The 27,650-nt window shown below is 39.7% G+C and overlaps 1 protein-coding gene across 11 annotated transcripts in view; it reads left to right on the forward strand.

The window, feature by feature from the left end:
- Window positions 1-24,010, forward strand: part of pbrm1 (polybromo 1) — a 97,805-nt gene extending 73,795 nt beyond the window's left edge. For 9 of the 11 annotated variants that reach the window (XM_087994188.1, XM_087994197.1, XM_087994189.1 and 6 more), the window contains 4 exons: window positions 5,684-5,821; window positions 20,472-20,551; window positions 20,750-20,975; window positions 23,472-24,010. In XM_087994188.1, coding sequence (XP_087850314.1) covers window positions 5,684-5,821; window positions 20,472-20,551; window positions 20,750-20,975; window positions 23,472-23,638 — 611 coding nt within the window. In that variant the 3' untranslated portion in view covers window positions 23,639-24,010. The remainder of the gene's footprint in view (window positions 1-5,683; window positions 5,822-20,471; window positions 20,552-20,749; window positions 20,976-23,471) is intronic. The other 2 variants (XM_087994196.1, XM_087994198.1) reach the window with 1 other exon arrangement.
- Window positions 24,011-27,650: the final 3,640 nt, after the last annotated feature.

The following is a 27,650-nucleotide window of genomic DNA, read 5'->3' on the forward strand; positions in this document are numbered from 1 at the left end:
CCGTGTCAAAATAATTGGCTCATCAGGCTGGCCATCAGCAAATATGATACTGTATTAATTTCTGCTTAACAAGTGGCTTCTTAAATTACAGGATCCATGTAATAAATACATTTCAAGACTCTAAAATTTTCTTCCAATTTTCTTACAACACACTGAAGATATACTCATCATGGAATAAATTGAACAATAAATGATTATGCAATATTTTACCAAAAGTTTGACCATAACCAATCAAATATGCCTTTTCTTTTGAATGATTTGTTTTTGTTTCAATACTTGAAATCAAATACACGTGAACATTTTTATTTGCTCTCATTTCTTCTTATGTAGGAAGTGCTTATATACATGGTAGAAGCAACCTGACTCATTATGTAACAGCACTAGCCGCAATAGCTTCTTGTATTGATCATATTCATACACTGATCTTTTATCCTGATTGAGCAGCCAAATTTGTCCCAATACAGCTAAAGCTTGACTATTGAAAGCAATATATAGAACTGAATTTTCATCTGTTTTTAGTAAAACCCAATTTGCATAATACCATGGCTCACAAACTATATACCCAACCCATGGCATTTTCCAAGCCGTGACAGAGTGCAAAAGCCATATTAGGCTGGTTAGAAGACCTAACTCAGTACTCCAACACAATAACCAAACTCCCCACTTTGTTACCTCCTCTAAATCTTACCCATTACACCCTGTCAAGTTATTATGAAGGCCAACAGTGTGGTGACATTCATTTCAAGGCAATTTGAGTAGATGTCTTGCAGTACTTATACAAAGCCTTGGTCAGACCTCACCTGGAGTATAATATATACTCTTCGACACCTTATATAAGAAAGGATGTAATTGCCAAAGATGAGTGCAACTGAGGTTCGCCAGATTAATTTATGGAATGGCAGGCTTGTCTCATGGGAGAGACAAGAAGTGCTCATGCCCGAAATGTCGATTCTCCTGCTCCTTGGATGCTGCCTGACCTGCTGCGCTTTTCCAGCAACACATTTTCAGTTCATGGGAGAGAGCAACAAATTGGCCAAAACAATTGGCAGGCCTGAGGTTTGGGAGCTGTTTAGAATTCAGCGAAGGAGGACAAAGGAATGAATTAAGCAGGGGAATGTAGAATATGAGAAAAGTTAGCAGGGAACAGACAAATTTAATCTAAGAAATTTCATAAGTATGTGATGAGAAGAAGATTAGAAATATTCCTTACAGTTAGAAGAGGGAAAATTATAATGAATAACAAAGAAATTACAGAGCAATTAAAGTGTTCCCCCCCCCACCCAAATCCCACCCTTCATCTCCTGCTAACCCCACTGTATGCGAGCTATACAGTTTCAGATAATCTGTGCCATTCTACCACTCTTCTGTGCACCCAGACCACCTATGGTACCCCATGCCCCCTCTATGCTAGAATTACCTTAACCTCTCCAATCATCCCTGCTCTCCCATGCAATATGTTTCTCCCACAGTCATTCATAAGTATACAATATATATGTTCCTCAGAAGCCATGCAATAGTAATGGAGGTTATTTTTAAATAATTAAAAACACAAAACTTTTAACAATCTAAGAAAATGCTGAAAGCAAATGCAATATCATGGACAAAACATACCAAAGGAAAAGTATAATCCTTTAAGTGCCAATTAGGTTTGTAAACAGACAAGAAATCACATCAGATTACATACTTTGTTATTACAGGCTCATTAAACTTTCAGTAGGTTTCAAACCACATGTTGAGTGAAGCTTTTGAAAACCAAGCCAAACATTCAAAACATAGCATCTGTCAAAATAAGACATTCTAGCTCCATTGACTGAACAGATGACAATTTCCATTTCAATACATTGTCAATCAGTAGAGGGTGACCAGGTTCAGAATTTTTTTTTCTCCCTTCATCAACAAAGTATTGGAGAGGATTCTGAGAGACAGGATTTATGATTACTTGGAAAACGATAATTTGATTAGAGATAGTAAGCATAGCTTTGTGAGGGCAGGTCAGACCTCACAAACCTTACTGAATTCTTTGAAGTGGTGACAAAACACATTGAAGGTAGAGCAGTGGATGTGGTATACATGGATTTTAGCAAGCTATTTGATAAGGTTCTCCATGGTAGGCTCAATCAGAAAATAAGGAGGCATGGGATATGGGGAAATTTGGCTGTCTGTATATAGAATTGGCAGGCACATAGAAGGCAGAGGCTGATGGTCGATGGAAAGTATTCAGCCTGGAGTTCGGTAACCAGTGGTGTTCTGCGGGGATCAGTTATGGGACCTCTGCTCTGTGATTTTTTTATAAATGACTTGGATGAGGAAGTGGAAGGTGGGTTAGTACGTTTGCTGATGACACGAAGGTTGGTTGTCTTGTGGATGGTGTGGAGGGCTGTTGTAGGTTACAATGAGACATTGATAGGATGCAGAACTGCGCTGATAAGTAGCAGATGGCGTTCAACCTGGAAAAGTGTGAAGTGATTCACTTTAGAAGGTCGAATTTGAATGCAGAATACAGGATTAAAGGAAGGATTCTTATCAGTGTGGAGGAACAGAGGGATCTTGGAGTCCATGTCCATAGATCCCTCAAATTTGCCTCCCAGGTTGATAAGGTGGTTAAGAAGGCATATGGTGTGTTGGCTTTCATTATCAGGGGGATTGCATTTAAGAGCTACGAGGTTATGCTGCAACTCTATAGATTCCTGGTTAGACCACACTAGGAATATTGTGTTCAGTTCTGGTCGCTTCATTATAGGAAGGATGTGGAAGCTTTAGAGAGGGTGCAGAGGAGATTTACCAGGATGCTGCCTGGACTGGAAGGCATGTCTTATGAAGAAAGGTTGAGGGAGCTAGGGCTTTTTTCATTGGATCTAATCCGGCTGAAATGGCTATCACAAGGGAAATCATTTTAAGGTGAGTGAAGGAAGGTTTAAGGGAGATATTAGAGTTCGGTTCTTTACTCAGAGTGGTGGGTGTGTGGAATTCACTGCCAGCAGTGGTAGTAGAGTCAGATACATTAGGGACATTTAAGCAACTCTTGGATAGGCATGTGAAAGTTAGTACAATGAAGAGTACATGTGTTAGTCTGATCTTAGAGTAGGATAGAAGACCAGCACAACATCGAGGGCTAAAGGGCCTGTATTGTGCTGTGCTGTTCTATGTTCTAACAAGTTATTTTAAAAATCGGCCAGACAAGATAAATTACATTAGTAGACGTATTTTTATATTTTTTTTCTCTGCATTATGGTACTTTCTCCATTAGAAGATTACAGTTATGGATATAATGCTGAGAAATGGAAGGGTCAACATACTGATAAAGGACAGATCCCTAAGATGAATTCTGGCATTAAAAACTCATCTGCACTACATAACAACAGCTAATTGCAACATTTGAAGATGTAATAATGTTTCCAATTCCTCAGCTAGTTTTCCATTTTCTTGAAAAATTCTCAAACCTGGCAAACTTTGAAAAATTCTCAAACTTGGCAAAACCCTACATCTTCAGATGAAAATACTGAGGGAAGAAATCCAATCCATGTCCTCCATTTTAAAATAGGCAACTGAACCTCAGCCAGGGTGGTATCCATTTTGCATCTAGAAATTCTATACCCACAAAAGTACCATTGAAAAATGGTTTGGGGTTTGGAATGCAGAGGAAAATCAGAGTTCCTCCTCAGAAGATTCAGTATAATAATTCACACACCAAAATGCATTTCTGCACCTAAGCACAAATTTTGCTCACATTCTTTGTAATAACTATTAAAAATGTTTCAGTAAAAATATTTAATAAAAATTAGCCAAATATTTATGTAGTCACAAAATTGACACCACTACAATATTTGAAACAAAACTGAACCATTTGAAATGTAACTGAAACATTTGAAACGTAACAAACCTTCAGAATATTTACAACTGTTCAGTTCATAGTTTGATTGAAGTGTATATCGTCTGTATTGAAAATATAATTAAATACAGTCTGAGGAAAGAGACATCACTAGCAAGACCAATATTTGTTTTCCACATATAATTGACCTTCAGAAAATGTTAGTAGCCTTCTTTTGAAATCACTACCATTCTTATTGTAAAGGCATTCCCTCAGTACTGTTAGGAAGGCAGTCCAATGTATTGACCTTACAACGATGAAATAACAGCAATACGTTGCTGGGAAACCATCAGCAAGAATCTCCATTAAGAACACAACTTTGGAAAATTGATTATTTTAATCAATCCAAACTTCAATCCTAATTTGAACCTTTTTGTACAGAAATTAATGTGCATAGTTTTGGAAGGATGATTTTCTTTGACTACAAGTTTTGACTTGTAAATAACCTTATTGATATTTCTTTGTCTCCAAGAAGCATGAGTGAACATTATATGTTTTTTTCAAATTTTGTTGATTTTGATATGAGAACTTGTTGGTTGGCATAGACTTGGTGAGCTCAAGGTTAAATGCTGTATAACCCTAACTTGTGGGATTTTTTCACGTTACTCTTGTTTTTGATTTAAAGTTTCAAGATGCCATCCGTTTTTCAACTTTAAATGTCAAACAAGTTTTGGCATTCATGCTAAAAGAGCTTTTAATAGTACCTATTGGATAAGAGAACGTTACCACAAATCAAGAATTATTTGTGTGTTCTAAAGCAAAGGGATGATCAGGTTATTTGCAGTTATTCTGTGTGAATATTTTAGTTAAGTCCAAGGTTAAATCCTAAACATCTAACAGATTTAGTTTGAATAAATCCAATGTTAATGTTTAGATTTACAAGCTAAATAGGCTACATAATTAGGGAGCCAATCCTTATTTCGGATTACTTAACCAGACCAAAGGTTACATCATTCTCCTCTTGCAGCTAAGAGAACTGTCCTATAGTATGTGGAAAATAACTGAGGAAAAAAAAGCTCAGGTCACTACCTTCAGTGGGCACTGTCCTCCTCCTTTGAATGATGTTATCCTCCACATACCAGGCTCTTCACTGACCTCCAATCTGAACATATCTTTTAAACAAAGTTGTATGATTTAATTTCATACATGCATGCTTTACTGCTGCTTTTTGGGTGAATTTATAGATTTCTGAAAGAGGATGAATCATGTGGCTTACCTTAATTATGCACTGAAAATGTGTTAAAGGGACAATGTCCCTGTGTTTTTCCCCTCATTGGATGACAGGACTTTGGTATGTGATGGATAATATTCAGAGAATGGAGAAGACCCTACCGAAGGTAGGTAAAGCTGACTTTTCAGTCATAAATTAGATTTTTGAATTAGACAATGTGTAGAGATTTGAGCAGACACATTTTATTACTATTCACATAGTTGGTAAAATGTGTATAATTTCATTATTGTTTGTGTTATTTCATTATCACGTACTAATAATGTCCATTCCTTCAAGTAGTTATAGATTTCCTCATCCATTAGTTTGTAGTGCATGCCTCATTATGCAGACCAAGGTTCCCTCTAAGTATTCAAGTGGATTAAAAAATAAATCAACATGTTAATGATTGGAGAAGCCAATCATAAATTCAATAATAACATTTCCTTTATGTGTGCATTACAAATTACCAATCCAAAATTACTCATGTAAGAGAGAGCTTTTCTTTAAAAATGCCACAGCTAATTTAGAGGGAACATTGATGCAGACTGTGTTGCATGGTATTGACATCCTTGATGCATGTTTGAAATTTGTTGTTATCCTTTAAGGCATGATAGGTGGCTACCCACAGGGCATGCCACCATTACAAGGCCCAGTTGATGGCATGGCCAGCTTGGGCAGCATGCAGCCACTTCACCCTGGGGTGCCTCCACCACCCCACCTTCCCCCAGGCATTCAACCATTGGGTAAGAATATCATTACTAGATCATTATCATGTTTGTAATGTTTCATCCTGCTTTAAACAGCCATTGATACTAATTGTGTACAGTTCAGCAAGAGATTATTAGAGAAATGTTATAATTATGCCATTCACTGTAGTTTTATTATAAAATTGGGGAAAATCAACTACATTGAAAATTTTGTAGATTGAATAATTTATTCTAATTTCTCAGTATATTTTTCATTTTGAAAGTAATGATGCATTTTTTGACCTAATTGCCATGTTCTGATCTGTTCTGCTGAAATAAATGTAAAGAATTTTAGTGGTGAACATTCCACTGATTTCTTTAGTATAAGAAGGCAATTACTTTCTATCAAATTGTTATTCTGAATGTAAGATGTTCTCCAAACAAATGACTTTCTATAACTTATTCACAAACAATACTGAATGACAACCAGGATTTTACTTATAGCAATGACCGAGGAGAACCAGTGGATGTGACGTATTTTATTTTCAAATGTCTATTGATAAGGTCACAGGAGGCTAGTGAATAAAATTAGAGCATGTGGGATTGAGGGAGAATAGATGAGCAAGGACTATGAATGGGTTAAAGAAAGAGAGCAGAGTGTAGGAATTAAGGGATCATTCTCAACCTGGTAGGCCGTTACTAGTGGGATACCACAAGTTAGTGCTAGGTTACAACTGTTCATAAGTTATATGAATGATTTGGATATGGGTACTAATTGTTGTATTTCCAAATTTGTTGAGGACCCCTAACTGGACTGGAACTGTAAGTTCTGAGAAGGTACAAGGAGCCTTCAAGAGGACTTAGATGGGTTAAATGAATAGGCTAGAACATGGCAAATGGATATAATGCAAATCAGCATAAGCAAATAGTGCAAGAAATTTCCTTTGGCAAAGAAAATGAAAAGGTAGAATATTTCTTAAATGGTGAGATGCTGCAAGTGCAAATGTCCAGGTGTCAGATCGCTTGGTGGGAGAGCATTTCAGTGGTAGTGATCACAACTCCTGGACCTTTATTATACACTTGGAGAGGGATAGGAGCAGATGGTATGAGAAAGTATTTAATTGGCGGAGGGGGAAATTACAATGCTATTTGGCAGGAACTTGGGCACCTAAAGTGTGAATAGATATTCTCCAGGAAATGCACAACAGAAATGTAGAGGTTGTTTAAGAAGCATTTGCTGATAGTGCTGAACAGGTTTGTCCCACTGAGACAAGGAAGGGATGGTAAGTTGAAAGTACCTTGGTTAACAAAGGATGTGGAACATCTAGTCAAGAGGAAGAAGAAAACTTACTTAAGGTTGAGGAGGCTCTAGAGGGTTACAAGTTAGCCAGAAAGGAATGAAGAATGTACTTGGTCAGCATGACAAAGCTTTAGCAGGTCGGATTAAGGAAACCCGAAGACATTCTACACTTGCTTGAAGAGCAAGAGGAAGGCCAGAGTAAGGGTAGGGCCAATCAGTGACAGTGGAGGGAACTTAACACCTGTAGTCAGAAGAGGTAAGGGAGGTCCTTAATGAATACTTTGTTTCAGAATTCACTATTGAGAAAGACCTTCATGTTTCAGAGGACAGCATAAAACAGACAGATATGCTTGAATAGGTTGACGTTAAAAAAGATGTGCTGAAAATTTTGAAAATCATAAGGACAGATAAATCCCCTGGGCCAGATGAGATATATCCGAGATTACTACAGGAAGCAAGGGAAGAGATTGCTACACTTTGGCAATGATTTTTGCATTCTCGCTGTACACTGGAGTAGTGCCAGATGATTAGAGGGTGGCAAATATTAATCCCTTATTCAAGAAAGGGATTAGGGATAATCCTGGGAATTACAGACCAATCAGTTTCTTGTCTGTGGTGTGTAAAGTATTGGAGACGATTCTGAGAGACAGTATTTATGATTACTTGGAAAACCATAGTTTGATTAGCGACAGGCAGCATGGATTTGTGAGAGACAGGTCATGCCTTATAGACCTTACTGAATTCTTTGAGGTGGTGACAAATCAAATTGTTGAAGCTAGAGATGTGGATGTGGTGTACATGGATTTTAGCAAGACATTTGATAGGGTTGCCCATGATAGGTATATTCGGAAAGTAAGGAGGCATGGGATACAGGGAAATTTGACTGTCTGGATACAGAATTGGCTGACCAACAGAAGATAGAGGCTGGTGCTAGATGGAATCATTTTGGAAGGTCAAATTTGAATGCAGAATACAGGGCTAAAAGCAGGAGTCTTGGCAACTTGGAGGAACAGAGGGTTCTTGGACTGCATGGCTATAGATCCCTCAAAGTTGCTACCCAAATTGATAGGATTGTCAAGAAAGCATGTGATCTGTTGGCCTTCATTAGCAGGGGATTAAGTTTAAGAGTTGTGAAGTTATGCTGCAGCTCTGTAGAGCCCTGGTTAGCCCACACTTAGAATATTGTGTCCAGTTCTGGTCACCTCATTATAGGAAGGATGTGCAAGTTTTAGAGAGGGTGCACAGGAGATTTACCAGGATGCTGTCTGGACTGGAGGGCATGGCTTATGAGGAAAGGTTGAGGGAGCTAGGGCTTTTAACATTGGAGCGAAGAAGGATGACAGGTGACTTGATAGACATGTACAAGATGCTGAGAGGCATATTAGAGTGGATGGCCAAAGACTTTCTCATGGTGGAAATGGCTATCACAAGGGGACATAATTTTAAGGTGAGTGGAGGAAGATTTAAGGAAGATAGGTTCTTTACTCAGGGAGTGCCAGCAGTGGTAGTGGAGTTAGATACATTAGGAACATTTAAGCGACTCTTGGATAGGCACATGGAAGATAGTGGAATGAAGGATATGTAGGTTAGTCCGATCTTACAGTAGGATAAAAGGCCGGCACACATTGAGAGCTGAAGGACCAGTACTGTGCTGTTCTGTTCTATGATGTCCAAAGAGATCCATAGCAGGAGGATTAAAATACAGGAGCAGGAATGTCTTGCTGCAGGGCCTTGGTGAGGCTATACCTTGAGTATTGTGTACAGTTTTAACCTCCTTACCTGAAGAGGGATATTCTGGCTATAGAAGAAATGCAACCAAAGTTTACCACAGTGATTCCTGGAATGGCAAGACTGATGATTGAAGAGATACTGGATCAGTTAGGACTGTATTCACTGAAGTTTAGAAGAATGAGGAAACTCAAAGAAACCTCTAAAATTCTAACAAGTCTAGACAAAATAAGTGCAGGAAAAATGTTCAAGATGATGGGTAGTCCAGAACCCAGGGACACAGTTTAAGGCTAGAGGATAAGCCATTTAGGACTGAGATGAGGAGAAATTTCTTCATCCAAAGAGTGGTGAGTCTGTAGAATTCTCTGCCATAGAAAATGGTTGAGGCCAAAACATTGAATGTTTTCAAGAAGGAATTATACATAGTTCTTGGAGCTGAAGGGTATAGAGAGTGTGCGACACCAGGTTCTGTGTTGGATGATCAGCCATGATCATATTGAATTGCAGCACAGACTCAAAGGATTGAAATGTGTATTCCTGCTCCTATTTTCCATGTTTCTAAAAATATTGAGAAAACTGGGTCTGTATTTCTGAGAGTTTTGAAGAATGAGAGGTTACCTAACTGAAATTTACAAAATTTGTATTGGGCATGACAGAGTCCACATAGATAGAATATTTCCCCTAATAAAAACAAAGTGCCAGAGAAACTCAGCAGATGTGGTAGCATCTATCTATAGAGAAACACAGGTAATGTTTTGAGTCCAAGCAATTAATGATAGGTTTGACTTTTAGCTCTGGTGCTGCAACTAGCTTACAGCAATCATGCCTTGCTTCCTGTGCTAGAATTGATATTCTACAGATTTTGGTTACACTTAGAGTCATTACAGCACAGAAGATCGTATGTCGCATCGTGTTCATGGCAGCTCCTTATTGAGTAGTTCAATCAGTCTCAATCCCAGCCTCTGTCTCCATAGATCTATAGTTTGCTTCTGTCAAGTGCCCATCCAATTTTTATTTTGAAATCGTACATCAACTCTGCTACTGGTATCTTTAGAAACAGTGAGTTCCAGATCAATGCATAAAATGTTCTTTCTCACTCACTCTGTATTGGTCAGTCATAATCTTTAATCTAGCACTCCTAGTCCTTGGGCTGTCCACTAATGGGAACAATGTTATTTTTGTCTTGCTTATCTAACCTTGTCATGAACCTGTGCATCGCTATCAAATTTCTCCTCGATATCCTTTTGTTTTAAACAAAAACAACCTAAGCTTCTCCAACTTAACCTTCGAGATAAAGATCTTGCAAGGACCTAGAATTGGGAGATCAGAACCTGGAAATGTTTCTAGTTAGATTTAAGCAAGTTCAATGGCCACAAACAGAAAAGTAGGTGATAGAGGAAGAAGCATAAGTGGTTTGGAGTACTGTAGAATATATCAAATTTCAGGATAACATAAACAAAAACAGAAGTTGCTGGAAAAGCTCAGCAGGCCTGGCAGCATCTGTGGAGAGAAATCAAATTTATCGTTTCGGGTCCAGTGACCCTTCTTCAGAACTGATGCTAAATGTTGGTTTATAAGCAGAGAATTGGCTGGGGAGAGAGGCTAAGGAGGAAACAATACGTAGGGATAGAGCCCAAAGAGAGAGAACAGTTGGACAGACAAAGGAGTTGATAACGATCTGGCTGGGAGGGTGAATAGATTAATGGAGACTTAGGAGCTAACAATAGGTAGTGTATAATGGCAGACTGTGATAACAAAGCCTGGTGTGTGGATTAGGGGGCTAGGACATGGGGTAGTTCATGCCCTAAAATTGTTGAACTCAATATTGAGTCCAGAGGGCTGCAGGGTCACCAAGCATAGACTGGGTGACTGCTTCACAGAACATCTACATTTTGCCCACAAAAAAGACCCTGAGCTTCCAGTTACCTGCCACTTTAACACACCACCTTGTTCCGTGGTCAACATCTCTGTCTCAGGCTTCCTACAATGCTCCAGTGAAGCTCAGCTCAAGCAGGAAGAACAAAACCTTATTTTCTGTTGCTGCTTTTCGAATTAGAGTCATAGAGTAATAGAGATGTACAGTACGGAAACAGATCCCTCGGTCCAACTCGTCCATGCTGACCAGATATCCTAAACTAATCTAATCCCATTTGCCAGCACTTAGCATCTATTCCCCTAAACCCTTCCTATTGGTATCCCCATCGAAATGCCTTTTAAATGTTGCCAGCCTGCACCACTTCCTCTGTAAGCTCATTCTATACACACACCACCCTCTGCTTGAAAGTTTTGCCCCTTGGGTCCCTTTTAAATCTTTCCCCTCTCACCTATATGCTCTAGATTTGGACTTCCTCACCACACTTGCCTATTTACCCTATCCATGCCCCTCATGATTTTATAAACCTCTATAATGTCACCTCTGAACCTCTGGAGCTCCAAGGAAAACAGACCCAACCTATTCAGTCTCTCTCCATAGCTCAAAACCTCTAATCCTGGCAACATCCTTATAAATGTTTTATGAACCCTTTCAAGTTTCACAACATCCTTCCAATAGGAGGGAGACCAGAATTGCATACAATATTCCAAAAGTGGCCTAATCAATGTCCTGTACAGTTGCAACATCCCTTCACAACTCCTATACTCTGACCAATAAAGTAAAGCATACCTATCCTATCTACCTGCAATTCGACTTTCAAGGAACTATTGCTACAGTTTATATGTTGTAGCTACAGACACAACTGTTTGGAAATGAGTTCCAGGATCTTGACTCAGCAACACTGAAGGAAGTTCCATACACTTCCAAATAATGATGGTGAGTACCTTGGAGGGGAAGCTGAAGAAGCTCAGCAGAACTTGTCAGCATCTATGGAAAGAGACACGTTAATATTTTGAGTTTGGTGTGACTCTTCAGAATCAGCAGTTTTGAGGTCAGCAGCTGTGACCCCCAAGTGGAACCCAAACTTAACATTGGTGAGCAAGTTACTACTAAGCAAGTGCTCATTGATCGCACTGTTGTTACCCCTTTCCTTCAATTTATTGATGATCGAGAGAACACTGAGGGGCAGTAATTGGCATGATTGATTTATCCTCCTTTTTGTGTACAGAACATATCTTGGCAATTTTCCACATTGTCGGGTAGATGCCAGTATTGTTGCTCATTGAACCAGGGTTGATTCCCAGCTGATGCTGATGGTAGAATGGGAGATTTGCAGGACCGTGATGTTGCAGATTGTGTTGGAAGTACTGTGTAATTATGCTGCTGCTGATTGCCCACAGTTCTTTGTAAATTCCAAAATAAGCTGTTGCAACTATTTAAAATCTATCCATTTAACATGGGGATAGTGCCACACAACACTTTGGCAGGTGTTGGTCAAGAGTGGTGCTGTCAAACTACTTTTGATAATGGGCATTGAAGTTCCGCACCTAGAGTATATTCCGCGCTCTTGCCATCCTGTGTTCAACATGGTGGAGTACTGATTCATCTACTGTGGTGGGGTGTTAAGTGATAATCAGGAGGTTTACATGTCCATGTTTGACCTGATGCCATGAGACTTCATGTGGTCCCAAGTCAACGTTGAGGACCCATAGGGCAACTTCCTCCTGTCTACATACTACTGTGTCCAGTCAGTTAGACAGAACATAATGAGGGATTGTGATGTTATTTTCTGGAACATGGTGTTTAAGGTTTGAGTTTGAGGCTGATTGTCGTGCTATTACTTGACTAGCCTGTGAGATCACTCTCCCAGTTTTGGTACTAGCTCCTGGATGTTAGTAAGTAAACCTTTGCAGAGTCGACAGACTGAGTTTGCCATTGTTGTTTCCTGTATCTAGGTCAGTGCCAAGTGGTCCATCTGGTTTCATTTTGTTTTTAGACTTTTTGGTAGTTAGGAGCGACATTAAGTGGGTCTAGAGTCATATGTAGACCAGGCCAAATAAAGACGGATATGGATAGACCAAATCGGTTTTTTCAACAATTGACACTAGTCAAAAGGGACATATCAGGTAAGCGCCTCTTCTTTTTTACTTTGTAATAAGGGGACGAGCAGGGATGGCAGTGCAGGGAGGGCAATGTTCCTCCTTCATGAAGTTTGAGGTGAGGGACGCCATTAGTGTCCCATCCAAGTACATCTGCAGGAAGTGCACCCAACTCTTGCTCCTCCAAGACCATGTTAGGGGACTGGAGCGGGAGCTGGATGAACTTCGGATCATTCGGGAGGCAGAGACTGTGATAGATAAGAGGTACAGGGAACTAGTTACTCCTAGGCATGAAGAAAGCTGGGTGACTGTTCAAAGGGAGAAAATACAGTCAGTGGAGGGATCCCCTGTGGTTGTTCCCCTGAAAAACATGTATACCGTTTTGAATACTGTTGAGGGGGATGACTTACCAGGGGTATGCAGTGGGTCAGTTCTCTGGCACAGAGCCTGTCCCTGTTGAACAGAAGGGAAGGAGGGAAATGAGGAGAGTGTTAATCACTGGGGACTCAATAGTAGAGGCTCAGATAGAAGGTTTGTTGGGAACGAATGAGACTCTAAGTTGGTGTGTTGCCTCCCAAGTGCCAGGGTCCGTGATGTCTCGGATCATATCTTCGGGGTCCTGAAGGGAGAGGGTGTCAAGCCCCAAGTCATTGTCCATGAAAGTACAAACGACATAGGTAGAAAGAGGGATAGGGATGTAAGGCAGGATTTCAGGGAGCTAGGGTGGAAGCTGAGAGCTAGAACGAACAGAGTTGTTATCTCTGGTTTGTTACCAGTGCCACGTGATAGCGAGGCAAGGAATAGGGAGAGATATCAGCTGAACACGTGGCTGCAATGATGGTGCAGGAGGGAGGGTTTCAGGTTCTTGGATAATTGGGTCTCATTCTGGGGAAGGTGGGACTTGTACAAACAGGACGGTCTTCACTTGAACCAAAGGGGTACTAATATCCTGGGTGGGAAACTTGCTGGTTCTATTCAGGTGGGTTTAAACTCACTCAGCAGGGGGATGGGAACTGGAGGTGTAGTTGCAGTGCACAGGAGAATGAGAGTAGGAAGGACTGGGACAGGATTTCAGGGTCACAGGAATGTCCTGGCAGACAGTGAAGTGGTTTGAAGTGTGTTTACTTCAATGCCAGAAGTATCTGAAATACCTGGGACTTCGATGTTGTGGCCATTTCGGAAACATGGATAGAGCAGGGTGAGGAATGGATGTTGCAGGTTCCACAGTTTAGATCTTTCAATAAGAACAGTCAAGGCGGTAAAAGAGGGGGAGGCGTGACCTTGTTAGTCAAAGATAGTATAACGGTGGCTGAGAGAACTTTTGATGAACACTCGTCTACTGAGGTAGTGTGGGCTGAGGTTAGAAACAGGAGAGGAGAGGTCACACTGCTTGGAGATTTTTATAGGCCTCCACAGAGTTCTAGGGAGGTGGAAGAGAGGATTAGCAAAATTATTCTGGGTAGGAGTGAAAGAAACAGGGTGGTCATTATGGGGGACTTTAACTTCCCCAACATTGACTGGAAATGCTATAACTCTAGTACGTCGAATGGATCAGTTTTTGTCCAATGTGTACAGGAGGGTTTCCTGACACAGTATGTCAAAGGGTTGACAAGAGTGAAGGCCACACTGGATCACAGGTGTTTGATTTAATTGTAGGTGAGCACTTTGCAGAGAGTGACCATAATTCAGTTACGCTTAGATTACCGATGGAAAGGGATAGGTACATGCCACAGGTCAAGAGTTATCGATGGGGCAAGGGCAATTATAATGCGATTAGGCAAGAATTAGGATGCATAGAATGGAGTAACAAAATGCAGGGGATGCAGACAATGGAAATGTGGAGCTGTTTTAAGGAACAGATATTGAGTGTCCTTGGTAGGTATGTCTCTGTCAGGCAGGGAGGAAGTGATAAAGTAAGGGAACCGTGGTTTACTATAGAAATTGCACCTCTTATTAAGCAGAAGAAGGAGGCTTATGTGTTGATGAGGCAAGATGGTTCAGATGGGGCGATGGAGAGTTACAGATCAGCTAGGAAGGATTTAAAGAGAGAGTTAAGAGCAAAGAGAGGACACGAGCAGTCTTCAGCACATAGAATAAAGGAGAACCCTAAAGCTTTCTATAGGTATGTGAGGAATAAAGATGATTAGGGTAGGAATAGGGCCAGTCAAAGACAGAAGTGGGAAGTTGAGTGTGAACCCTGTGGAGATTGGAGAGGTGCTAAACGAACATTTCTCATTGGTTTTCACTCAGGAAAAGGAGAATATTGTAGAGGAGAAGAATGAGGTATGAGATTTTAGACTAGAAAGGATCGAGGTTAGTTACGAACAGGTGTTATCAATTCTAGAAGGAGTGAATGTAGACAAGCCCCCTGGGCCGGATGGGATTTATCAGAGGATTCTCTGGGAAGCTAGGGAGGAGAGAGCAGAGCCTTTGGCTTTGATATTTGAGTCATCATTGTCTACAGGTTTGGTACCAGAGGACTGGAGGATTGGAAATGTTGTGCCCTTGTTCAAGAAAGGCAGTAGAGATGATCCAGGTAATTATAGACCAGTGAGCCTTACTTCTGTTGTAGGAAAGGATTATAAGAGATAAGATTTATAATCATCTAGCAAGCAACAATTTGATTTCAGATAGTCAACATGGTTTCACAAAGGACAGATTGTGTCTCACAAACCTCATTGAGTTTTTTAAGAAGGTGACCAAGTGTGTAGATGAGGGTAGGGCAGTTGACATGGTATAAATTGACTTCAGTAAAGCTTTTGATAAGGTTCCACATGGTAGGCTGTTGGAGAAATTGCAGAGGCATAGAATTGAGGCTGATTTAGCAGTTTGGATTAGAAACTGGCTTTCTGAAAGAAGGCAGCGATTGGTGGTTGATGGAAAATATGCAGCCTGGAGTTCGGTTACAAGGATCTGTTTTGTGACCACTGCTGTTTGTCATTTTTATAAATGACTTGGATGCAGGCACAGGTGGATGGATTAGTAAATTTGCAGACGGCACTAAAGTTGGTGGAGTAGTGTGGAAGAATGGGCACTGCTGCCTCACAGCGCCGGAAACCCGGGTTCAATTCTCGCCTCAGGCGACTGATGTGAGGAGTTTGTACGTTCTCTCCGTGTCTGCGTGGGTTTCCTCCGGATGCTCCGGTTTCCTCCCACAGTCCAAAGATGTGCAGGTTAGGTGAATTGGCCATGCTAAATTGCCCATAGTGTTAGGTAACGGGTATGGGTGGGTTGCGCTTCGGCGGGTCGGTGTGGACTTGTTGGGCCGAAGGGCCTGTTTCCACACTGTAATCTAATCTAATCTAAAAAAGAATGTTACAGGTTGCAGGGGGACTTGGATAAACTGTAGAATTGGGCTGAGAGGTGGCAAATGGAGTTCAATGCAGCTAAATGTGTGGTGATGCACTTTGGGAAGCATATCAGGAAGGTAGAGTACTGGGTCAATGGAAAGATTCTTGGTAGTGTGGATGTGCAGAGGGATCTTGGAGTCCATGTCCACAGATCCCTGAAAGTTGCCATCCAGGTGGATAGTGCTGTTCAGAAGGCATACGGTGTGTTAGACAATAGACAGTAGGTGCAGGAGTAGGCCATTCTGCCCTTCGAGCCTGCACCACCATTCAATATGATCATGGCTGATCATCCGTAATCAGTAACCTGTTCCTGCCTTATCTCCATAACCCTTGATTCCAAAATCCTTGAGAGCTCTATCCAACTCTTTCTTAAATGAATCCAGAGATTGGGCCTCCACTGCCCTCTGGGGTAGAGCATTCCACACAGCCACCACTCTCTGGGTGAAGACGTTTCTCCTCATCTCTGTCCTAAATGGTCTACCACGTATTTTTAAGCTGTGTCCTCTGGTTCAGCACTCACCCATCAGCGGAAACATGTTTCCTGCCTCCAGAGTGTCCAATCCTTTAATAATCTTATATGTCTCAATCAGATCCCCTCTCAGTCTTCTAAACTCAAGGGTATACAAGCCCAGTCGCTCCAGTCTTTCAGCGTAAGGTAATCCCGCCATTCCAGGAATTGACCTCGTGAACCTACGCTGCACTCCCTGAATAGCCAGAATGTCTTTCCTCAAATTTGGAGACCAGAACTGCACACAGTACTCCAGGTGTGGTCTCATCAGGGCCCTGTACAGCTGCAGAAGAACCTCTTAGCTTCTATACTCAATCTCTCTTGTTATGAAGGCCAGAATGCTATTAGCCTTCTTCACTACCTGCTGTACCTGCATGCTTACCTTCATTGACTGGTGTACAAGAATGCCCAGATATCTCTGTACTGCCCCTTTACCTAAATTGATTCCATTTAGGTAGTAATCTGCCTTCCTGTTCTTGCCACCAAAGTGGATAACCAAAGTGGCCATGCATCTGACCACTCACCTAACTTGTTCAGGTCACCCTGTAATCTCCAAACATCCTCATCACATTTCACCCTGCCACCCAGCTTAGTATCATCAGCAACTTTGCTAATTTTATTACTAATACCATCTTCTATATCATTAACATATATTGTAAAAAGCTGCGGTCCCAGTACTGATCCCTGCGGTACCCCACTGGTCACTGTCTGCCATTCAGAAATGGAGCCGTTTATCACTACTCTTTGTTTCCTATCAGCCAACCAACTTTAAATCCAAGTTAGTACTTTGCCCTAAATACCATGTGCCCTAATTTTGCTCACTAACCTCCTATGTGGGACTTTATCAAAAGCTTTCTGAAAGTCCAGGTACACTACATCTACTGGATCTCCCTCGTCCATCTTCAGAGTTACATCCTCAAAAAATTCCAGAAGATTAGTCAAGCATGATTTCCCCTTCATAAATCCATGCTGACTCTGACCTATCCTGTTACTACTATTACTTGGGTTTCATTTGTAGAGGGGTTGAGTTCTGGAGCCGCAATGTCATGCTGCAACTGTACAAAACGCTGGTGCGGCCACACTTGGAATATTGTGTACAGTTCTAGTAGCCATATTTTGGGGAGGGTGTGGAAGTATTGGAAAAGGTGCAGAGGAGATTTACCGGGATGTTGCCTGGTCTGGACGGAAGGTCTTATAGGAAAGGCTGAGAGACTTGAACCTGTTCTCATTGGCAAGAAGGCTAAGAGGGGATTTGATAGAGATGTACAAGATGATCAGAGGATTAGATAGGGTAGACAGTGAAAGTCTTTTTCCGAGAATGATGACATCAGTGTGTACGAGAGGGCATAACTACAAATTGAGGGATGATAGATTTAAGACAGATGTCAGAGGCAGTTTCTTTACACAGAGAGTAATGTAGTCACCTCAGCCACATTAGGGAGATTTAAACAATCCTTAGATAAGCACAAGAATGATTTTGGACAGTGTAGGGGGACGAGCTGAGAATAGCTCAGAGGTCGGCGCAACCTCGAGGGCCGAAGGGCCTGTTCTGCGCTGTATTGTTCTATGTTCTATGTTTCATGGTTATTATTAGATTTTCATTTTAATGTTCAATTCAAACTTCGCTGTCTGCCATGGTACGATTTGAACCCAGATGTTCAGAGATTACTTGCATCTCTGGATTACTAGTCCAGCAACAATACCACATTCTCCCTTTACAAATGCATGCTGGATCTCTTTGATGAATGCAAACTTGGCTTTTTTTTTCCCTGATTATTATCAACCTACAGTTTTAGGAATTATCTTGCAACCTTTGTTGAATGACAGTGTTACATTTGACATTCTCTGGCACCAGCTCCACATAGAGAAGATTGCAAGATGATAACATGTTCTTCCACTATCTTCATTCCCACCTCCTTTAGCAATCTGGGATGCAGGCTATCAAACCAAATGACGTATCCACTGTAAGCAGTGCCAGCCTTTCTCTTGCATATTGTCTGTGAATTTTCATCCAATCTTCTCCTTTCATTTCTGCATGTACTAATATTTTGGCAGCGCTTTCCTTCTTCATGAACACTGAAAGAAAATATTCATTATTGTCTTCTTTGTCCCTCAATGTGCCTTTATCTTTTGTGTTACTACCCAGCTTCTTCTTAGAGTGAAAGCTACCCTTAATCCTTTCAAGTATTCTCTAATATCCCATAAAGTTTACATATCTTTATCAGCATAGGTGGTTCTCTGTAGTCTTGACATGTTCAGTTGATTATTTTGCTCTACCACTTAACATGCAAAATAAACTTTAAGGTTTTGATGTTAAAGTTGCCAAGTTGCTGATTAAGTCAGGGGAGCACTTTCAGGGCACTCTTCTATGTAGTTGCTGTAAATATTTTCAGTATTTAAACAGCCAGCTACATCATTGATCCAGGCGTATTTTGTCAGTTGTGTTCTTTCAAGTATATGAAAGAGCATTCAATTTTCTATGGGTGCATCGTTTGACTTACAAGTGATGTCTTTATTGATTCTGTAATTGTAAAGATGGCTATGGCAGGAACTTTCAGCAGAAATGAATTAAAAGTGGTGCTAAAAATGCAACTTTACTTTAAACACTTTGAGGCTCAATGTTTTGAATCATTTAATTGTTACACTTGGTCTGAATTGTGATCTTTTAGTTTGGAAATTGTTTAAGTTGCTTGTCATTTTCCATCCATTTCAAAAGCAGATGAAGTAGCTTCAGATTAGAGTCTGTGGACAGAAGTTACATATTAAATCTGATATAAGCATGCTTTTTTGTAAATTTCCACATTGACAAAGGTTTAAGATCTGTGACAAAAATAGAAATTGCTGGAAAAGCTCAGCAGGTCTGGCAGCATCTGTGGAGAGAAATCAGAATTAACATTTCAAGTGATCCTTCCTCAGAATTCAATTCAAAATGTTAACTCTGATTTCCCTCCATAGGTGCTGTCAGACTTGCTGAGCTTTTCCAGCAATTTCTATTTCTGTCTCTGATTTACAGCATCCTCAGTTCTTTCGGTTTAAGATCTGTACTTCCTTACTGGTTTTTAAACAGGGCTACACAGTATTTAAGGAAGGTCGGGTAACTGACTCCTAGTGTTTACAGGTGTTGCTTTAGACCACTCTCTAGAGTCTTAGGAAGTTAGTTTAAACATTTTTTGTGCCCATGGAGAATCACTGGACCATTTAGCATCTCCCAATTAGGATTATATTGAAAACTCAACAGTTGAAGATGTGTGAAAGCCAATCCTTTACACTAAATACATTTTTACCACTGATTTTTTTTCTTCATCTAGTTAAAATTCAACTGGTAGGAAAATCAAGAACTAGTGGTTTTGGTCTCAGAATTGTGGAGTGTCAACAATTTTAGATTGAGTCAAGGAGAAATTTCTTTACTCAGAAAATTATCTGTCTTTTTAAATTCTCTGTCTCAGCATGCTGATGGTTCTTGGTTGTTGAGTGTGTTGAAAATTGAGATTAATGGATTTTTGAACTTCAAGGAATATGTGGTTAGGGTGGGAAGTTGGAGTTGTTAGAAATCAAACATGATCTATTGTAGGAACAGGCTTGAGGGATTGTGTGTCTTCTGCACACTCCTTCTGTGAAAAAAGAGTCATTATTAAATAAAGACTAATTTTGATAACTGTTTTCCATAAGTTAATTTAGCTGAAAAACCACCTTTTTTAAAAAAAAGCACAGTTTACTTAAAATAATTATTTTTATCTTCAGATAATAGTATCAAACTACAGTTGAGCATAGTGAACTTTTGGTTGGATTTGAATTAAGTTTCACCTAAATTTTCATGGTCCCCTGAAATGTCTTCCATTTAAACTGCAGGTGTTATCGGTCAGAGTGTAACTACCATGGTGGGAGGATCACCAACTGTGACCACGACAGGAACACCATATGGTCAGCAGGTAAAACAGATTATTTGTTTGGGTACGTTTGCAATATATGATTTACCTTCATTGCTTTGAAATGCTAGGCATCATTAAATCAATCCATTTTATTAAAAAAAGTTACACTTCAATAACATTTTACAGTAAAAGCTGAGATTAGTAATTCAAATACAGTGTAATTCAACAACTTAATGTTTACAATAATTACTGTTTTAGATTGGTATTCATCCTAATCTTGGAGCTCAGGGTCAGCAGGCTCCACCTCCATATCCTACACAAGTCACAGCTCAGCAGACTATCCAGCAGCAGCCATCAACACCAATGTTTGTGGCTCCTCCACCAAAAACTCAGCGGTTGTTGCACTCTGAAGCTTACCTGAGATATATTGAGGGGCTTAGTGCTGACTGTAATACTGTAAGCAAGTGGGACCAGTCCCTTTCAGGTAATATGCAATGTATGTAATTAATAACTACAAAAAGAATGTCATTATTGCAGCTTTTTGCAAAAATAATGCATTAGATTTTCAAGCTACTGACATTGAATGATAAATAGGTGCTGGTTCGCAATGTATCTGTTATAAAAAATTTTTAAAGTTCCAAAAGTGAGGCAAGTGAATTTTAATATATGCAAATATGAGGTCATCTACTTTGGATCTAAAGAGTACAAAACAGGATATTTGCTAAAGTTTGAAAAGCCATTTGGGAGGCCAAAAACATATAAGATTAAAGAGATTAATTATATCAGCTTTTATATCCAGAGGAATAGAATACAAGTGGACAAAAGTCTTGCTTCAGCTAAATAAACCTCTGTAGTAAAATTACAAAACATTTACAGATGGTGAAAGATGTTTGGAACTCAACAAATAGCAATTGATACCAGATGAATTGATTATTTTAAAACTGGGATTGATAGACTTATGTTAACAGAAGGTATTAATGAATTTGGCAAAAAGTGCATACTCTATATTCAGTTACAGATCAACTATGATCTCATTGATTGGGGAAACAGACTCTAGAAGACCGAAGGCCTGGTCTTATTCCTGTACTGCTATTGAGAATAATAATAGTGTTGAGTCCTGAAGAAGGGTCCTGCCCGAAGCATCAATTCTCATACTCCGTGGATGCTGCCTGACCCATGTGCCTTTTCCAGTGCCACGCTTTATCAACAATAATAAGTGTTGTTCACCGTGCTTTTTAAAGGTATTCTTTAGCTCTTTCTGAAATCCAAGCATAAATTCAGCAAGGCAGCACTCGTTCTGATATTGGATACATTGAACACTGAGATCAGTACTGTAAACAGAAAATGTTGGAAATCAGTGGGTCAGGCAGCAGCCATGGAAAGAGAGCAAGCTAACATTTTGAGTCTCGCTGACTCTTCATCAAAGCTGACATGAAGTGTGGAGGGGGCAGCATTTATGCAATATTGGGGGGAGTGGAGTTCTGCGGGAGAAAGGCTGCTGATTGTTTTGCCAATCTCACATTCCAATGATGTGTCTAACTGCCAAACTGGGAAGAACAGATATAGTCCCATTGGAATGGGGGAAGGGAAGAGAGAACATGGTGATATAGAATGCAACAAGTGATTCCTGAAGAAGGGCTTATGCCCGAAACGTCGATTCTCCTGTTCCCTGGATGCTGCCTGACCTGCTGCGCTTTTCCAGCAACACATTTTCAGCACTTAACAGAACATCTCCAGTCTGTGCGCAAACATGACCCCAACTTTCCCGTAACCGGTCATTCTAACATAACATTCTTCTTGTATGCCCATTTATCTGTCCTTGGCATGCTGCAATGCTCCAGCAAATCACAGTGCAAACCGGAGGAACAACATCTCATCTTCGGACTAGGCACTTTACAACCTTCTGGAGTTAATATTGAGTTCAACACCTTCAGATTGTGAACCCACTCCCATTCCTATCCTTTCTTTCAGCTTTACGTGTTACATTCTCTGTCACCATGTTCTCTCTTCCCTCCCCTCACTCTAGTGGGACTATCTGCTCTTCCCAATTTGGCAGTTAGGCACAGCCAGTCTGCCATTCTCACATTCCAGTCACTTAATCTGCACTATCAGCTGCCTTTCTCTCCCACCACTCCACTTACCCCACTATTACATAAATGCTGGCCTGTTCACACTTCACTTCAGCTCTGGTGAAACGTCATCTAGCCTCGAAACGTTAGCTTGCTCTCTGTCCATGGCCTGACCTGCTGTGATTTCCAGCATTTTTTGTTTTCAGTACAGTTTCCAGCATCTGCAGTAATTTGCTCATCAGCACACCCAGGTCACAAACCCCTGATGTTTCAGCCTTTAAAAATTTTAATTTTGTTTAAAAGTTAATCGCTGAGAAATTGACTGAAATAGCAACTTTATAAAAACTTTATAACGTCATTCTTTTTCAAAATATGGTAATTCTGTTGAACCTAATCAGATAAAAAACATAATGACAATGTTTACACTCATATCTGCTAAACTAAAAGAAATCCTTATCCGCTTGCATTTTATAGATTGAATTTTTAAATATGTTACTACTCCTAACTGAGGATTTTTAATGCATTCATGTATAAATAATTTGCAGTTGCAGGATAGTAGTGGAGGGACCATGAAATAAAAACATAAAATACTGGAAATATGCACCATGTCTGGCAACACCTATGGAGAGAAACAAAGATAATATTTTGGATTGATGCACTCTATCTGAAATGAAGATTTCTAATTTCATGGACCTGAAATTTATTTTGTTTCTCTCCACAAATACTACCTTACCTACTGAGTATTTTCCGTGTTTTGTGTTTTATTTCATATTTCTAACATCTGCATTATTTTGCTTTTGAATGGAGAGATCATGCTGTGGCTTTATTTTTCAACTTTGAGTCACACTTGCCCAAAATGATAAAATTAATACATACACACATATATCACATTATCTTGTGCTCCTTTACAGCAAGAAGGCAAGATGTCCACCTTACTAAAGAACAAGAGAGTCGGTTGCCCTCTCACTGGTTAAAGAGTAAAGGTGCTCACACAACCATGGTTGATGCCCTATGGCGATTACGTGACATCATGCTCCGGGACACTCTAAATATTCGGCATGCGTACAGTCTGGAATAATGTGTAAATTGCTGTTACATTACCACCATTTGTTATGATGCAAGAGTTATGTGAAAAGTGTGACTGTGTTTTAGTACCTATGGGGAAATGGTAGTACAATTTATTTTACTGCATTTCTTGTAGGGTCAAATTGTATTTGTTTTTATAAAGACTTTTTAAATACGCTGTTACTGGACATTTCAATTTACTACTGTTGGACTCTGCTATAGTCTTATGGGAAACCTTATTATATTTTTGCACTGATTCTATTGCTTGGATAGAATTCAGTTTAATTTTTCACTGGTACTTGGGAGAATAAGTATGCTTGCTCAGTACATTTGTGTTATAATGAGTCTAATTTGAACATTTTTCATTAATAAAAAGAAAAGTACATCCAAGGGTTGCTCGTAACTTATGTTATCACATCTTGTGGATTTTATTCACTAGGCCCTGAACTCAGACAGATTGATCTCAATTCAGATGCTTTCCGTTCTTTTATTAATCATTAAACAATATTGCTTGTCCATGGACAATTTATGAATATTCAGTTACATCATTGGTAGCCCGTTACCCAGGTTACGGGGTGTGACTATCCATGAAAAATAGAGCTTAAATCATTTAATCATATAAGTGACATGTTCCAAGCTTTCTGTAAGTTTCTCCCTTAAAAAAAACCATAAATAGTTAATTGCGTACAGTGAAACCAAACGACCACACTCTAGATGCACACCCCATGATAAGATACACATTGGAAAAATTAGTCTAACAATATTGAAGTGGAAGGTGGATATTTTATACACAATTTCATTATAACTAAAAAAAATTGTTACGCAGTAAGTTTCCCTCCTCAAATATACTAAATTTTCATTTTTTGAAGTCTCTCTGAAAACAATTGGTAGAACAACTTGTTTTAATAGTTTGAAATCTGAAGAGATTTCCAAAGAACAAGATTCTCATTTTTTCCTTAGATTATGAAATTTGAGATGTGTGATTCGCTTTACTTTTAATAACATAAAATTTGTGAGAGACTCTATTATGATGTTCTGGAATGTTGGACAGAAAACGTTGTGACCCCAAGAACAAATCTGCTGTGAGTGAAAATGAAATCCCACTATCATGTTTAAGAACTACATTACTGTGCTATTGTGGTCCGGATTCCCTACTGATTTGTTCGCAGAGGAATCAATCTTCAACATATAGATGTGGGTCAATTCCTGCACCTGAGTTTTGCAAGGGTGGAATTTTATAGTCCTTCACTGATGCATTTGCAGATGAGAAGTTAGTGTTAAATTTTATCAGGTGATTTAAAATTTACCAGGTGATCTTCCTGTCGCCTACCTCCCATCCTGCCTTAAATTTTTCTTAAGGGCTTCAATCCAGGGCGAGGTTGGCACATTGTGGGATAAAACCTGGCAGATGGAGTTTATTAAAGGAAGGTGTATGGTCATGCATTTTAGAATTAAAGGCAAACTCATATTTAAATGGAGAGATTCTAAGAAAGTGTAGCAAAGAGGGACCTGGGTGTTCTTGTGCATAAAATACAAAAAATTAACTTGCAGATGCTTCAAATAATCAAGAAGGCAAGGGGATTTTGGGCTTTATTGCAAAATGACTGGAATTTAAAAGTAGGGAAATTGTACAGGACATTGGTGAGGCCATACCTAGAGTACTGTGTACTGTTTTGGCTTCATATTCAAGAAAGGATGTACATTGGAGGCAATTTAAAAGAAATTCACCAAGCTGATTCCTGGGATGAAAGCATTGACTTATCAAGAACAGCTAAAACTATTTACTAGAGTTTAGAAGCATGTAGGATGATCTAATTGAAACATACAAGGTTCTGAGGGGGCTTGACAGGGTAGATGTTTAGAAGGTGTTTCTGCTAGTGGGAATCTCAAACAAGGAGAAATAGTACAAAACAAGGGGACACTAATTTAAAACTAAGATGAGAAGAAATTTCTTTCCCTGATGAGTGAATGCCTGGAATTCTCCACCTCAAGGTTGGCTAGGTCATAGAAATATTTCAAATAGGAAGTAGATAGATTTTCGAAATATTGGGGAGTTGACGGCTAAGAGGAGCAGAAACAAAAAATGGGTTCAGGCCTGGGGAAAATCTTGAATGGTAGGACAGGCTTGATAGGCTGAATGGCCTACATCTGCTGCTATTTTTCATTTTCCTATGTTCCCAGAATTACCTGGACTGTTCAGCATTGTGGAAAAATCCATTATCCCAGCAGTGGTCACTTTCCTAGTTATGCTGCATCGACGACAGAGCTATCAGTCAATCTGATTACAGCAGCTCTCTAAGTGGGACTTCAGCCTGAGACTGGGGTGTAGATCTCTCTTTAAAGCAATTAATACTGTTCAAATATTAACTTGTTGTGGGGAAGTCATCAAGACCCAAGATGTTCTTCCCCACCCCCCAACTTTGTAACCAAATTATGGAGGACCATAGCATAATATACTGCAATATTCAGCCCCATGTGTCTGAGACCAGTAAAGCAGCTTCTGTTACTGTGGGGAAAAAAAAATTCAGAGTTTGCAGATGTGACATGTATCATGATAATTGTATGTAATAATGCACTATCAGCAAAAAGTTCTCTGGAGACAGTTTACCATCAATTGCACCTGCATAACACTCCAGTATCACCCAAACTTAGAACCTCCAACATTTCTCTTTATTTTTTGATGTGAAGAAAACTGTCATCTTAGGAAGTGCTAGATTGAGGCCCTCATCTTTATTGGTTCTTCAACAATTTAATTATGGATCGATGAATATCTGCAAATATAGATAGGGAAATAGTAACAAAAATAGAGTGCTGGAGAAACACAGCAGGTCTGGCAGTATCTGTTCAGAGAAAAACAGAGTTAACACTAACAGTGACCTTTAGTGTTTGTAGTTTGTATGTCAACACTTTCCTCCCATACCCTAATCCCAAAACATAGTGTCAATAGCCTTTAACTCTCTTCTAAAATATGTGAAGGTAATTGATGCAAATTCAATGACAGATATTTGTTTCATTTGATAATTTAAGGCAAAATCTCTACTGATTATAAAGGTAAGTTTGATAATGAATGAAAACACTTAACTCCAATTATTTTCTAAAAAGGCTTGAATTCTTTACCACATATTTAGCTGTTGAGCTCTATAATTCTCACATGGACATTTTTGTGGATAGGAAAGTACTGCAGTTTAGTCTTAAATGAATTCTGGAATTAGGCTTTGCTCATTGAAATCTAAAAATAAGTAGGGCAAAGTGGTCACCTGGTATTTATATTTATTTTCCCCAGTAGAGAGAAGAAAGCACCCTAAATTGTAGAGTTTACAAGATAAAGTGTATCAAGTCACTTCCAAAGAGGTTTTGAGCTGCAAACAATCATATAGAAAGAAAGGAACAGTTAGGTAAGATATCAACTATGAAATTGAAAATGTGTGAGGCAAAGTAGGTAAGATCATGGCAATACAAGTATTAACAAAGATATTGTATGTCAAACAATGTGTTGAGAAATTCAATGGCATGGGAAATGCAAAATGAAATATTAAACATTGTGGAATTATTTGACTGTGATTAATGTAGAGGCTAGGATATTAAAGATAAAGAACAAATTTGGCCCTGTCATTAATGTTATGGAAATGGAAATGGAAACAGAAAATGGTATCAATACTTGGCAGATCCCAACAACATCTGTAGATAGGGAAACAAAGTGCATTTAATGACTGCATGGTGGCTCTATTACCTAGCTGAAGAGCTGGTTGCAACGTTGTTAAGGTTGGGACGACAGCAGGACCGAAAGCATCTACTGTAGTGAAAGTTCTGGAACACAGCTGAGTGGATCAGCTGTCAAGGCGGACGAGCAAGGGGGTGGTTTAGTGTTATGTGCAGGGGTGCGGGTCTCTTCAGCAGGAACTGCACTTGCTACTGAGGTATGCTGAGGTCCAAAAGAAGCCAATAAATGGCCTCTACGCAGAAAAAACCATCCTCAATTTTCTCTGTCCTGACATAAACAAAAAATGTGGAAAAGTGACTGCATG

The sequence above is a fragment of the Chiloscyllium plagiosum genome, unplaced genomic scaffold (assembly GCF_037043375.1).
Source record: "Chiloscyllium plagiosum isolate Xiang-an unplaced genomic scaffold, Cpla_swu_hap1 HiC_scaffold_14, whole genome shotgun sequence".
In the NCBI taxonomy this organism is placed as follows: Eukaryota; Metazoa; Chordata; class Chondrichthyes; order Orectolobiformes; family Hemiscylliidae; genus Chiloscyllium; species Chiloscyllium plagiosum.